The sequence below is a fragment of the Magnolia sinica genome, chromosome 17 (genome assembly GCF_029962835.1).
Source record: "Magnolia sinica isolate HGM2019 chromosome 17, MsV1, whole genome shotgun sequence".
NCBI classification, from domain to species: domain Eukaryota; kingdom Viridiplantae; phylum Streptophyta; class Magnoliopsida; order Magnoliales; family Magnoliaceae; genus Magnolia; species Magnolia sinica.
The window spans coordinates 38,853,620-38,868,031 of record NC_080589.1 but is presented as its reverse complement, the minus strand read 5'-3'; the positions used below and the strand labels follow the sequence as shown (position 1 = coordinate 38,868,031).

Sequence of the window (14,412 nt, the reverse complement as noted above, 5' to 3'; positions counted from 1 at the left end):
TGTCCTAGGGGAAGATGAGTTTGGACACAACGGCTAGTGGCCAAAGGAGAGTTGTGTTTCATGGATCTTAGTACCATAAATTCCATGACCACAGTAGTGGTATTGGGCAATCCATGAAAGGTAAAATGTGGCCATCCTATGCGAGGGAATCAGGGACGAGTTACGATGGGAGGCCTCCACCATCCGGATAATTGCGTCAAGGCCCTACCCCACATAAGTATGAGGGTTCACGAAATGCAGCTTCTGGTGTTTAGGCCTTGTTGAGCACTTGCATTAGAGGATCGCATCAAGTCTCTAGTTTAGGAGACCCATCATGCCCGGATTGAATCAACTTGATCATATACTAGCTTTGACAAATCCTTAGACCTAAGTTCATATGGGAAATACAAGCTCCTGGTATTTTGTGCCTTGGCTCACCCTGCGAGATTACATTAGTGGTAGACATACAGGTGTAATTGGTATATGCATCAAGAATGTGGTCGTAGTCCATATGCTCCAACATGGGATCCACATCCACTAGTTACTCCGTGATAGGGACATCACGCGCGCATGCACATGCACGCCGCTCCCTACACACGTACACAAGGAGGGCCCCACTGTCGATCTGGATCGATGACGATGTCCAGGGAGGGCCTCCTAGTTAGAAGACGGAGTTATGGTTCATTGGAGTGGGCCCGATAGTCAAGTAAAGCCTATCAAGGGATCTCATGATCGTGGCCCACTAGTCTGATTAATCTCATATTTTAGGTTTTGCTTATTAATGTTATTTAGAATATCATGGACGGTTTAGATTTCTTTTATTAGTTTTTATTTTTGTTTACTTCATCGGCAAGTAATAGGTTGCACACATGGCGCGAGTTTTAGGGTATAAGATTTTCTTATAAATAGGCACCCCTTGTAGTTTTTTTGATTCATTGAAGATTAATAAAAAATTCCTACGTTTTTTTACTCCTCTGAGTTCTTGAGTTGTGGAAATCCAATTGGGTGCGAAGCCCTCCCTTCATCGAAGGGCTAACTACCGTGGTGCAAAGCCACATCCATCCCGATCTACCCCTCTTCTATCATCCATACTTCTCACCTTCTACACCCATCCTAGCTTCGAACCTGTCAGCTTTTGCAACAGTTCTTCTCCCTACAGCCGATTTTCAGAATCTGGCCCTACAGGAGGGCTGAAACTTCTGCGGAGCACCATGCACAGACCGCCCATCCGATCGACACGAGACTCGGGAGTTTTGAAGCCCTTCCCTGGCCGACCAGAGCCAAGGAGGCACTTTCCGCATTCGACGCCCCATCGCACGTGCAGCCAGGCCCCCGCACACGTGCGACAGACCTGGCCCGCTGTCCGCGCGCGGGAACTGTCTCCAGGTTCAGATTTCCTGCCTATTTTACTCCCCTCATACCTATTTTCCCTAACCATAACCCTAGATTGCATTACTTTCAATTTATTTGCCCATTTTCTAATCCTAGGGTACTCTAAATTGAAACTGGTGAATCCCTTGGATTAGGGACTAATTGTTGTGCACGTGTGGATGAGTTTTACTTCCCTTTAAGTATCGTTTGGCTCATAATTTTTACTGATCCAGCCCTAACATGTGTAGGCCCGGACCCACACAGATACCCCTTGCTTGAAGTTTGAACTTTTGTGTGGGATGTGAAAATTTTATGTGAATGTTTCTGAATTAGTTTGATCTAAAGCCTGAGATCTTGCATATCATAGTTAATTTTCATGTCCCGCATCACTCCGGGAAACTAATACATGGCTTAGATCTTAGTGATTGAACCATCCATGGGGCGGTTTTTAAGATGCGCCAAACACTTAAAAAGGTTTTAATGTTCAATCAAAGATTTTTAACCATTGATCTTTCGTTTCGACCATTAAGAGTGTTCCATCACACTTAGGACATCTGATGGTTAAGATCTTGTCATCCACCTCTTAGACCAACATGGGATTATGGTCAAGAGTGAATGCCACTGAACAGTGGAGGGATTGGGTTAGTTTGGGTGCATGGATGAAGCAAGTTTACAGACTTTTGTAGTAGGGCATATTGAAGTCTATGGTGGTGAGGAGCACCATACCTGGTGCATCCCTCTGAAACTAGTGGTGTGAATGGGCTAGGCTCAGGCCTGCAAAATCGGAATTTTGAATAGGGCCAGCCCGACCCGAAACTGTTCAAAATCTAGGCCAAGACCAACCCCAAGCCCAGCCCGTTGACAGCCCTCTCTAAAACCTTGCTTCCTCATAAATAGATCCTATCCAAATGAGAGGGCATTCTAGGCTTAGACATCCCCCATCCCCGAAGGACGTCTAGTGTAAAGAGAGTAAAGAGAAAAGAGAAGAAGAAGAGAAGTAGAAGAGAGAAATCTCTCTCCTCCTCCATCACATTCCCACATGTGTGTGGTCCACCCAGCGACGGCTCTCAAGTACATGCACCCAACCTAAACTTGGGAGTGCATAACGACTCTCTCTCTCTCCTCTTTTCTAGGATAAATCAACGAAATACCACCTGTATGGGAGGATTTGCATCAATCACATGACATGAATCTGAGGTAACATCCTGGCTTAGTTTCTATTTTTTGGAGCTTGATAATATCTAGACGATGATCCTTAATAAATACTAAATTTTGAAATTTAAAAAAAAAAAAAAAAAAAATGTGCACCCGTTGTATTCGATTATGGTAATGATGGCCGTTACAGCCACTATGAAAACTGTTACGCTACAACCCGTAATGATCATTTTTTATTTTTATTTTTTTGGAAAAAATCAAAAAAAAATTGTTAGAAAAAACCCAAAAATTGAGAGGATTCCAAATATGTATTCTTTTTTGGTTTTGAACATTGTATGATGATGTAATGGTTCATTCTTTGATAAGAATCTTGTCTCTAGCTATCTAATGATTTTATTAACCTGATAGGCTTAGACTGAGTCCCAAATGATGGAGCACTCCATTGCCCCAAATCAGCTCAAAATTCATGCAATCTATAGTACTCATCCCACTAATGTATATTCCTAAGCATTTGACATCATTCCCTCCCAAGTAATAAGAATAAAAAAATCAATTAAATCGGATGAATAGCATCAATTTGGAGGACCACTCAAATGGTGGCCCCCAAATCAGCTTAAATTCATGCAATCTATGATACACATCCCACTAATAGATATATCCCCAAGCATTTGATATCATTCACCCCAAAATAAATAAGAAAAAATTAAAATTAAAATCGAATGAACTGTGTTGGCTATGGCATTCATCACACTAATGCATATGAATATCCCTAAACATTTGACATTATTCTCCCCAAGAAATTTTAAGAAAAGAAATTCAAGTAATTTTAAGAAAGATTGAAATTAAATTCAGATGAACCACAAATTCATGCAATCTATCGCATTCATCCCACTAATTCATATCCCTAACCATTTGACATAATTCTCCCTAAGGAATTTTAAGAAAAATTGGAATTAAATTCGGATAAATAGTGTCACCGATTTAGGGTACCACTCAAATGCAATCCATGGCGCTCATGTCACTAATGCAATCAGCCCAAAATTGTACTTAATTTAATCATCCGACTATTAGATCAATGGACATTTATTAGATGGTGAAGAATGAAAAATTATCCTGCGGTCCTATTTCAACAAACGAGTGTTTGCATGATCGTCCAAACAATCTGATTTTGGGACTGTATGACTTAGCAACACCTGGTCCCACCATTTAAGTGGTTTATTTTCAGTTAATATATGCCATGTATACAACATTTGAGTGCGAGTGTATCATGCGATATAAGCCACTACAGTATCTGGTCTTTTATTTTGAAAAGACGGGGGGGGGGGGGGATTGATAAAGAAGAAAGTTTCTCCAGTGGCCCTTCTTCTTCGTCTTTTTCATTTTCCTCTTTATTTTTTGTTATCCTTGTTCTCTCGAAAAAAAAAAAAAAAAAGGCCATTACGCTGAGGGCCATTTAACTGGACCGTAACTGATGTTAGACCGCCGTAACTGCCAAAATTCCAAAACGAGGCGTTACAGCCCCATATCACATAACATGTTCGACTGTTAACCATTTTTTAATACCTTGGCTACACAACATCCATCAAACCAGTTGATAGGTAATGATCTTTCATCATTTCATTCTGGACCCTTGATGAGGCCAGATCTTCAATATGGATGATTGAATCAGCCTGATCTTCAGTCACGTTGTTGGATAGGCCTGATTTCTAGTCCATACGGTCTGATCAGGTCGATTACTCCCAACAATGGAGTACAATTGGACCTTATTTGAAGGATAGAATGGTCCTGCATAAGTTTCCTCCAGCTTAAAGGAACTCGCCGTAGTGTTGATGCTCGAAATCACCCTCATCATCTCTCTCACTCCCCCGCTAGCTTTGGCAAGAGCTGATGCCAAAGACCAACATATAAGCTAGGCCTCTCACTTGGAGTGGTCTCATAAATCATATCACTTCTTGTGTAGTCATGCAGCCATGGTCGTTGATGTTCTCTTGACTTCAACTCTTATAGCAGGATGCATATTGCATGCCTAGACAGCTTGTTCACTGCCTATAGTTCATCCTTCACTTGATTGGTCACCTGAATCTTGAGAAAGAGGAGCAAGGCTAAGATGATGATACTTCTCTATCATTTTTTCCATAAAGAAAACAATTTTTATACATTTTTTCACAAAAGGAAATTTCGAACTTGTGAAAAAGGGTTTCTTTTGGAAAATAAAATATGGTTTTCCAAAAGGCTGTCCTACCTTCTTCATATTCTTTCAAATTTTCTTAATAATTTTGATTTATTCTGCATATTATAAAATATTTAACCATCATCAAATGTGAAGCGCTTCCACGGTTGGCTCCAGAGCCAAATAAATGATTAAGGATGATGTCTAGTGGGCAGCCAATCATAATACTTCTACAGATCTACCATTTAAAAGTCGGACCAAATTGATGTGAAAGGGTGAAGACGATAATGATGGTTGTGTCCAAATATTCATGATGTGACCAACTCTCCAAGTCAACTTGAATGACCTCTTCTTTCAAAAATTAAAAAATTAAAAAAAGCAAAAAACAAACAAACAAACAAACAAACTTGAATGACTGACCTCTGAGTTTAGATTATAATCAAGATTTAGAGTTAGAATAGGTAAACTGAATTGCTATCTCCATGGTTCAAAAGATGTCATCTCACCTATTACACATCTAATAACAACAGTTCCAAGATCGAAAAGAAGCCATCATATTTAAAAAGGGAAATAGTTCCACGAGGTAGAGCAATATTCAACGAAAAGCAGATAAAGATAATTTTCAATATTGAAGAAACAGAAAGCTTTCAGCCATTTTAGATTGCCAATAACAGAAGAAGATGATGGAGATGAACAACACACCTAAAAAGCTACAAGCTACCGCATTAATGTAGCTTCGAGCTTCAATAGAATCAAGACCAAGAGCAATAATATTGAAATCGCTATAAAACTCAAGATCTTTATCTTCAATCCGGCAAAAATGAGGTACAATGTTCACTCCACTGACTCTTTCCATTACACATGTTGCAGCTACCTCAGCCTTTGGTTTTCCAACATCCTGAAGCCTACAAAAAAAAAAAAAAAACCTAGAATTAATAAACACCTATGGGACATGAATGAGAAACACGTCATCAGCAGCAGCACATGGCGCTATCCTTACTAAATGGAGGCGGAACTACAAATCTGCCGATCAATCCTATCTAAGGCCTCATCCTCATTAAGTGAACAAGCCTCGCACCAACTAGTTGGATGAGCAACACACATAACAACAAAAAGGACTCAGAAAACATCCACAATTTAACCACAGAAAGATATGAACCAATTGTATATGCCCGTATATAGAATAAGACAACAAGTAGATTTTCCAATTAACAAAATGCCAACAATCAAGCACGTAGGTCACAGAAATTAATACGTAACACATCTTTTCCAAGTATAAAGGAAAGTACAAAGGAGGCTTAACCATATCATAAAGCAGATCATATGACCTTTACGCACACGCCTACAACTGAAAATGTCCAGTCATATTTCCAAATAAATGTCACATTCTAAAGAAAGCAGAATGAATCTTATATTGCAAAATGGAAGCCTAAGAATAACATTTTTCTTACACAAGCAATAGGTATCTCTTCCCTAGAATTGCAAGTATCTCTTTGGACCAATTCACTTGTGTAGACTACTGCTATAATTTGTGTGGAGGGGTGGTGGTTTGGTCTCCTCCATGTCGGAGGAACTTATCGGATAAGGAGCTTGAAGAACTTGTTAGCTTAGTTGACTATCTAAAGCTTGTCATCTCTTCGCCTCAAGATGAAGATTTGATGGTTTGGACAGCGCTGTAACGCCCTGAAAATCGGGAGTCAAGCAGAAGTTCAACTCCCGAGTTCCAACGCATCACCTATGCAACATAGATAATGATGATTAAATGTTGTCCGTGTTAGTGCACTAAACATGAGTGGGATTATACCAAATCAGCATATCATACCCCAGAGACAGTTAAATTACACAAGCGGAAGACCATGATAGGTATGTATAAAACATATAAGTGGTGGTGCGTCTCCAGAGTATAATCATGTTCCAGGTTAAACAATTACATGTATCGTTTCAAAATACAAAATATCAAAATGTGTAGGTCCGTCTATATCATGAAATCCCTATAGCCCCGACGATCAGAATGCGGCCTACATGAACCCGCCAGAATACTGCATATACGAGAACTCCTCGTCGTCATAAAAATCAGGCTCTGCTTCATAAGCTACGTCATCATCTGCAACTAAGACAGGTTCTGGTTGGTGTTTTAAAACACCGTCCCAAAGTGGGAGTGAGTGATCAACTCAGTGGAACTATAAGGCAAAGGTTAACATGTTATCAATTCAGTCAAGCAGTAATGACAAAGCAGTACAACAATCATGCCTTAGATTACTCTTGTTAATGCAAGAATGGTATGCGATAATGATGCATGTCATCGCCTACACTCCCTCAGCGACTTCATCTCACATTCGCGCACGGCATCCTCCTGAAACGTGCGCTTCCTCGCCAAAGCATATGCAGTTCGGTGCATGATTGTGATTAGTCAAGTTCTCAATTAGGCATATTCATATAGTGGGATTGGGAAGCTAAGGTACCTCCCTTCATATAATTTACCCAAACATTGATCCATCTAGGGTCATTAATCCTAGTTAATCACATACGAAGAACAGTTCCGGGTATCTACGGAGCGGCTCGTCACCTCAGCGAAGGCCTGGTTTATACTCGAGGTCACTACGGAAAAGCTCGTCGCCTTAACGTAGTCTTAGAGTATACTCGAAGTCACTACAGGCTCGTCACCTGATCGTAGGCCGACAGCTCGAATATAGTGTCCCATACCACCGTATTCAGCTCACGAGTCTGGGTTGCTCATTGGACACTACGGGGAGGCTCGTAGCCACAGCGTAGGCCGACAGCTCGACCACGGTGTCCCATACCACCATGCCCGGCTCATGAGTCTTAGCGGATCGAGGTACCAAGGTTAAACGGATCTTTCGCTGGTAAGTTTGGTACCTTAGATTCAAGCGGTAGCGTCCATACATGGTGAGCATACTTTGGGCCAATCGGGTTACTTAACAAGCTCGACTAGTACAAGCGTACGTTGACTTGATCGACATGGAGTGCGTAAGCATTCCGCGTGGCCTAACCACTGTCAACAAACAACGTACGACTTGGATTCATCAGGCGTATCCGTTATGGCTAAGCAGTACGGCCACCGATCGTAAACCATTACCGATTGCCTAGACTACATCGTAGCCCCAATCACACTCCAACCAATAGCATCCACATGTGATATTCCAAGACAACATGTGACAACCAAATCTAAACATAAATCCCATTTGAGCATTTCAACAAACACATACCACACATGTCATCATACATAGGCATTCATCTGTAAATCACATAGTAGTAAGATAGGTGGCATAAAGAAAAATGTAACTATATATAAGGGAATTAAGAATCCTATCTCAACACCCTCAGTAAGTACATTACATCAAGCATTTTCTCATTCAGGCATTTTATCAAACACTTAGACCACACATATTGCATACAGGTAATAAATTCGTTAAAAACACATACTGTAGCTAGTCCTTTCACAAGGAGTAGCCACGTATACAACGATCATGTATTAGCGATCAATAATCATAGCAAGCACAAATTATAATTCCATACTCATTCAAACATTTTTAAAAACACTTAGACTACACACTTCAACATACATGGCGTATGTTGGTCATAACATGTATTAGGGCAAATCCTTTCACCAAGGAGTTGTCCCATGTACAACAATCATATATCCATGACGGATAATCATGGCAAGCACGAATCCAAATTCCATACCCAATCAAACATTTTTACAAACGCTTAGACTACACACTTCAACATACATGGCGTATGTTGGTCATAACATGTATTAGGGCAAATCCTTTCACCAAGGAGTTGTCACATATACAACAATCATATATCCACAACGGATAATCATGGCAAGCACGAATCCAAATTCCATACCCATTCAAACATTTTTACAAACACTTAGACTACACACTTCAATATACATGACGTATGTTAGTCATAATATGTATTAGGGCAAAGCCTTTCACGAAGGAGTTGTCACATATACAACAATCATATATCCACGACGGATAATCATGGCAAGCACGAATCCAAATTCCATACCCATTCAAACATTTTTACAAACACTTAGACTACACACTTCAACATACATGGCGTATGTTGGTCATAATATGTATTAGGGCAAATCCTTTCACCAAGGAGTTGTCACATATACAACAATCATATATCTACGACGGATAATCATGGCAAGCACGAATCCAAATTTCATACCCATTCAAACATTTTTACAAACACTTAGACTACACACTTCAACATACATGACGTATGTTGGTCATAATATGTATCAGGGCAAATCCTTTCACCAAGGAGTTGTCATATATACAACAATCATATATCCATGACGGATGATCATGGCAAGCACAAATCCAAATTTCATACCCATTCAAACATTTTTACAAACACTTAGACTACACACTTCAACATACATGACGTATGTTGGTCATAATATGTATTAGGGCAAATCCTTTCACCAAGGAGTTGTCACATATATAACAATCATATATCCACGACAGATAATCATGGCAAGCATGAATCCAAGTTCCATACCCATTCAAACATTTTTACAAACACATGAATTACACTATATTCAACATAGTTCATATATATCTGTAAAAAGAGGGAAACATCGTCTCTAGCATGAGAAATGGCAACCAAGTCAGTTATAAATCATTAACCGACATTGACAGCCTTGAAAACCATAACCTAAACATTTATAGTCCACACCTTTCGCCAATAAACTCGTAACGGATTCAGTTTGAATACTCTCGCCTTGTAAACTAGACTTTGAATACCTAATCAATAAAACGGGTTAGCAATTTCACCGATCTACATATTTGGATTCCTAAAACAGGTTAGGGTTAGGGTTTCTTACCCAAGAACGGAATCAGAATCTCTAGTATAGCGACACGGAAGCGGTAGTTACATACGTGGAGTCGTGGGATCGAATCCCAGGAACTATCTCACACTCGCACTTCTCCACTTTCTCCTTCACTTTCTCTCTCTTTTCTCTCTTAGGGTTTAGAATTCGTATGGAATGAGAGAGGGGTGGGTAAAGGCCCTTATATAGGCCCAGAACTGAAGGGAATGGCCCCAGGGCCATGGTATACTTAGGTTATAGCCAAAGAGTGGCTATTTCGGTCCAACAGAGCACATCTGGAGGCCCATTTTCTGCATACGATCTGGGGAAAGTTCTCTGACATTGGATCTAGGTCAGGCTAAGTTTTCGGTCTGATCGGATTCACAGAACGACTGCAGATGACCAGTTTCAGCTCAACGGTCACCGCCACTCGATCAGGGCCACAGGTACACTGACCTACGTATAAAATGTTCCCTGATCCGAGGGTGTATTTGGGTCAGATTCTGACGGTCTGAAACCTTAGAATTGGCCCGCAAGCGAACGGCCCAGTTTACTTAAACCTGAGTACATTTTCTAAAGATATTCGCGTTTCTCACACACTTCGCTCCGGGCTAAAGTTGTGCGTTTCTGGATACTATCTGGACTTGATTTTCGAGATAGTCATCCAGCCCAGTAAGGCGGTCATATTCGTATAGTCTCGCGGTAATCAGACTTTCGACGTGCGGTATAGGTCTGATACGGAGTTTCGGTGTGCTCCCGAGAGCAACCGAGTTTTGAGATTGATTCTAAGTTTCAAGGTAATGTAGTGTTAACGACTCTACACGTTTTGGGTCTTACAGTTCATATTTAAAGTGGTTCAAGCTAATTTCATAGATAATTTAGTTTAGCACTTGATTAATTTTCGTCTAATTTTTAAAGGATTTGGTCCTGAGCGATTTCTGCCTGAGGTGGAACTCGGGTCTTGGTACGGATTTTTCCGAGACGTTACAATCTACTCCCCTTAAAGAAAAATTTCGTCCTCGAAATTAGTAACTTCTCGTACTCCTCGAGAATCTGGGGGTAGTTCTTACGGACCTCGACTTCTGTCTCCCAAGTAGCCTCTTCCTCAGTGTGATGCGTCCATAACACCTTCACCAACAGGAAAACCTTACTACGCAACACCCGCTCCTTCCTATCTAGAATACTCATCGGCCGCAGTACATAAGCAGCATCCTCACACAACTGTACCTGCTCCCATTTGATGATGTGGGAAGGATCAAGAACGTATTTCTTTAGCATAGATACATGAAATACGTTGTACACACCCGCGAGTGGTGTGGACAAAGCAAGGCGGTACGCGACCACACCCACTCGGTCTAGTATCTGGAATGGACCAATAAATCTCTGCGTGAGCTTCCCCTTCTTACCAGACCAAAGGACTCCTTTCATGGGGGAAACCCTAAGAAATACATAGTCCCCAACCTCGAACTCTAGTGGTCGCCGTCTTGTATCGGCGTAACTCTTCTGTCTGCTCTGTGCTGCAAGAAGTCGACACCTGATAATGTCAATTTTCTCTGAGTTCACCTGTACTAACTCGGGTCCAATCAAACTTCTCTCGCCAACTTCCGCCCAGTAATGCGGTGCTCTACATGGGCGCCCATACAGTGCTTCGTAGGGAGCCATACCAATACTCGCCTGAAAGCTGTTGTTGTAAGCGAACTCGGCATAAGGAAGACAGTCATCCCAACTGTCCTTGAAATCAAGCACGCAAGCTCGCAACATGTCCTCTAATACCTGGTTTACTCATTCCGTCTGCCCATCAATCTGTGGGTGGAACGCGGTACTGAACTTCAACTTCACACCCATTGCTTCCTGGATACGAGTCCAGAAGATAGATGTAAATCGCGTGTCTCGATCCGACACGATCTCCATAGGCACTCCATGCAGATGTACTATCTCCTTGATGTACAGCCTGGCCAAATCGTCTGCAAAGTTTGTAACTCTGATCGGGAGGAAATGAGCCGATTTCGTCAATCGGTCCACAATCACCCAAATGGAGTCATGCCCCTTCCTCGTCTTCAGTAACCCTAAAATGAAATCCATAGAAATGAAGTCCCACTTCCATTCAACTATAGGCAAAGGCTGAAGTAGACCAGGAGGTCGGCGATGCTCGGCTTTGACCTACTGGCATGTGAGACAACGGGATACGAAGTCAGCTATGTGAGCCTTCATGTTGTCCCACCAATACGAACGTTTCATGTCTCGATACATCTTCGTACTACCCGGATGCATCGCCATCTTTGAATTGTGAGCGGCTGCCAGAACTTCTCTCCTTAAGTCATGGAGATTCGGGACGCACAGGCGGCCACGATATCGCAAACTTCCATCTAAACCAACCCTCCATTCGGAGTCATCACTGTCGCTCACCAGCTCTCTCATCTCGACCAATCGCTCCTCTTTCTGAGCCGCTATGATCCTATCATCCACAAGTGGCCGCACACGAACATATGCGACGCTCGTAAACGGCTCCTCTACCGTGAGCTTCTGCTCAAAATCTCGCACGAACTCTACCATATTCCACTCTTCAACCATTAGCGGAGCCGCAAATGCTATCGCTTTCTTACAGCTCAACGCGTCTGCCACCAGGTTGGCCTTGCCAGGATGGTAGGAGACCTCGAACTTCAAGTCCTTCAAGGTTTCCATCCATCGGCGCTGCCTCATATTCAAGTCTCTCTGGGTGAATATATAGCGAAGGCTCTTGTGATCGCAAAAGAGCTCGAACTCCTCTCAATAGAGGTAATGCCTCCAGAGCATCAATGCAAAGATGACGGCCGCTAACTCCAGGTCGTGCGTAAGGTAATTCTCCTCATGTTTCCTCAACTGTCGCGATGCATAGGCAATCACCGTCCTTTTACATAAGGACGCAACACAACCCAACACGAGACGCGTCAGTATATATAGTAAATCTGACCCCTTGCTCTGGCAATACTAGCACAAGGGCGAACGTAAGCTTGTCCTTCAGCTCCTGAAAAGCTGCTTCTGCCTTCTCATTCCAGGCAAACCTAAGATCCTTCCGAGTCAGCTATGATAACGGCCTAGCAATCTTGGAAAAGTCCCTAATGAATCGACGGTAGTAACCTGCTAAACCAAGAAAGTTCCTCACTTCAGTAACCAAACCGGGCTGCTCCCAGTCCTGAACTGCGGCCACCTTAGCAAGGTCCACAGTTATCCCTTCCTTGGACACCACATGTCCCAGGAACTTGACTTCCTCCTTCCAGAAGTCGCACTTCTTGTACTGAGCGAACAACTGGTTCTTTCTGAGCGTATCAAAGACAACTTGCAGATGCTCCTCGTGATTTTCCCGACTCTTGGAGTATATCAGGATGTCATCTATAAACACGATGACGAATCGGAATAGATACGGCTGAAACACCCGGTTCATCAAGTCCATGAACACGGCCAGGGCGTTTGTGAGTCCAAACGACATCACAAGAAACTCGTAGTGCCCGAAGCTGGTTCTGAACGCTGTCGTCTGCACGTCCTCATCCCTGACGCGCAACTGGTGATACCCAGACTGTAAGTCGATCTTGGAGAAATATTGTGCCCCCTTCAACTGATCAAACAGATCATCTATCCTAGGCAAGGGATACTAGTTCTTTACCATCGCTTGGTTCAGCCTGCGATAATCGATACACAGTCGCAGAGATCCATCTTTCTTCTTCACAAACAACACAGGTGCTCCCCAAGGAGATACACTCAGCCGTATGAAACCTGAATCCAACAGGTCATCAATCTGTCTCCTCAATTCCTCCATCTCACATGGAGGCATGCGATACGTAGGCAATGAGATGGGTGTCGCACCAGGCACAAGGTCGATAGTAAAATCGATCTCACGCCGAGGAGATAGTCCCGGTATCGACCTGAACACGTCCGCAAAATCCTGGACTACTGGCGTGTTCCCCAACGTCGGCCCATCAACATGATCTAGTAAGGTAACGTAGCAACTCATGCGGTAGTACCAACTGACCTGCACTGGAAATGTAAAGGTCGTGCCCTCCAGTCCATGGGCAGTCACCAGTCGGGTATCGCAATCGATCTCTGCCCTCATCTCGGTGAGCCAATCCATGCCAAGGATCACATCATAATGACATAGCGGGGCAACCATCAGGTCGACGAGTACTGTTCTGCTCCCTAGGTCTATCAAGCAACCCTTACACATCTTGGTAGAGTCTGAGAAGGTCCCCGTGGCGATAAGGAGTCTCATCCCAATCATAGGACTAGCTTCCAACCCTAGTCACTTAACTGCTGCGCATGATACTATAGAAATGGTGGACCCGGTATCCACCAATAAGAAAACTTGAGCACCTTGAACATGTGTCGTGACTTCGAAAGCCATCGGTGCTATAACTGCTGTCTCGGATGCCTCAGCTGCAAGTGAGCGCACGCGAGCCTGTTGCGGACGGTTCAGCTACGGTACCATAGGCCGTTGAGGCGACCTGAATTGAGGTGCAGGTGACTGAAATGATGGATGTGTTGGTGTTGACCATAGAGGTGGGGCTGAAATAGCCTGAGGAAGCTGGCGGTCAATCCTCTGAGGCGGCGAGAAACCGTTGTCCCTCATCTTGCTGAAACAATATCTATCTGTGTGGCCCGACCTCCCGCAGTAGGTGCACCGCAAGTCTGCTCGCCTTAGCTGAGTCGGTGGTGCCGCAAGCCTCGGAGGCGAATCCGCACGTGGCCTCTTACATAGGAACAGCTGCTCGGCAGATCTGGTCGGGGCCTCTGACCCATGGGTGCACGAGTAAGGGATAGACTATCCCCGTCCCGCTCAGCTCGCAGAGACATGCTCACGAGCTCAGCATAACTGGGTATGCTAGCGCAACACATCTTCGAGCGTAACTCG

The 14,412-nt window shown here is 43.1% G+C and overlaps 1 protein-coding gene across 1 annotated transcript in view; it reads right to left on the bottom strand.

Annotated features, from left to right (window-relative positions):
• Window positions 1–14,412, bottom strand: part of LOC131230824 (NEDD8-activating enzyme E1 catalytic subunit) — a 113,549-nt gene that overhangs the window by 77,830 nt on the left and 21,307 nt on the right. Inside the window, exon 3 of the mRNA XM_058226831.1 lies at window positions 5,378–5,580. Within this exon, the coding sequence (XP_058082814.1) occupies window positions 5,378–5,580 (203 nt within the window). The remainder of the gene's footprint in view (window positions 1–5,377; window positions 5,581–14,412) is intronic.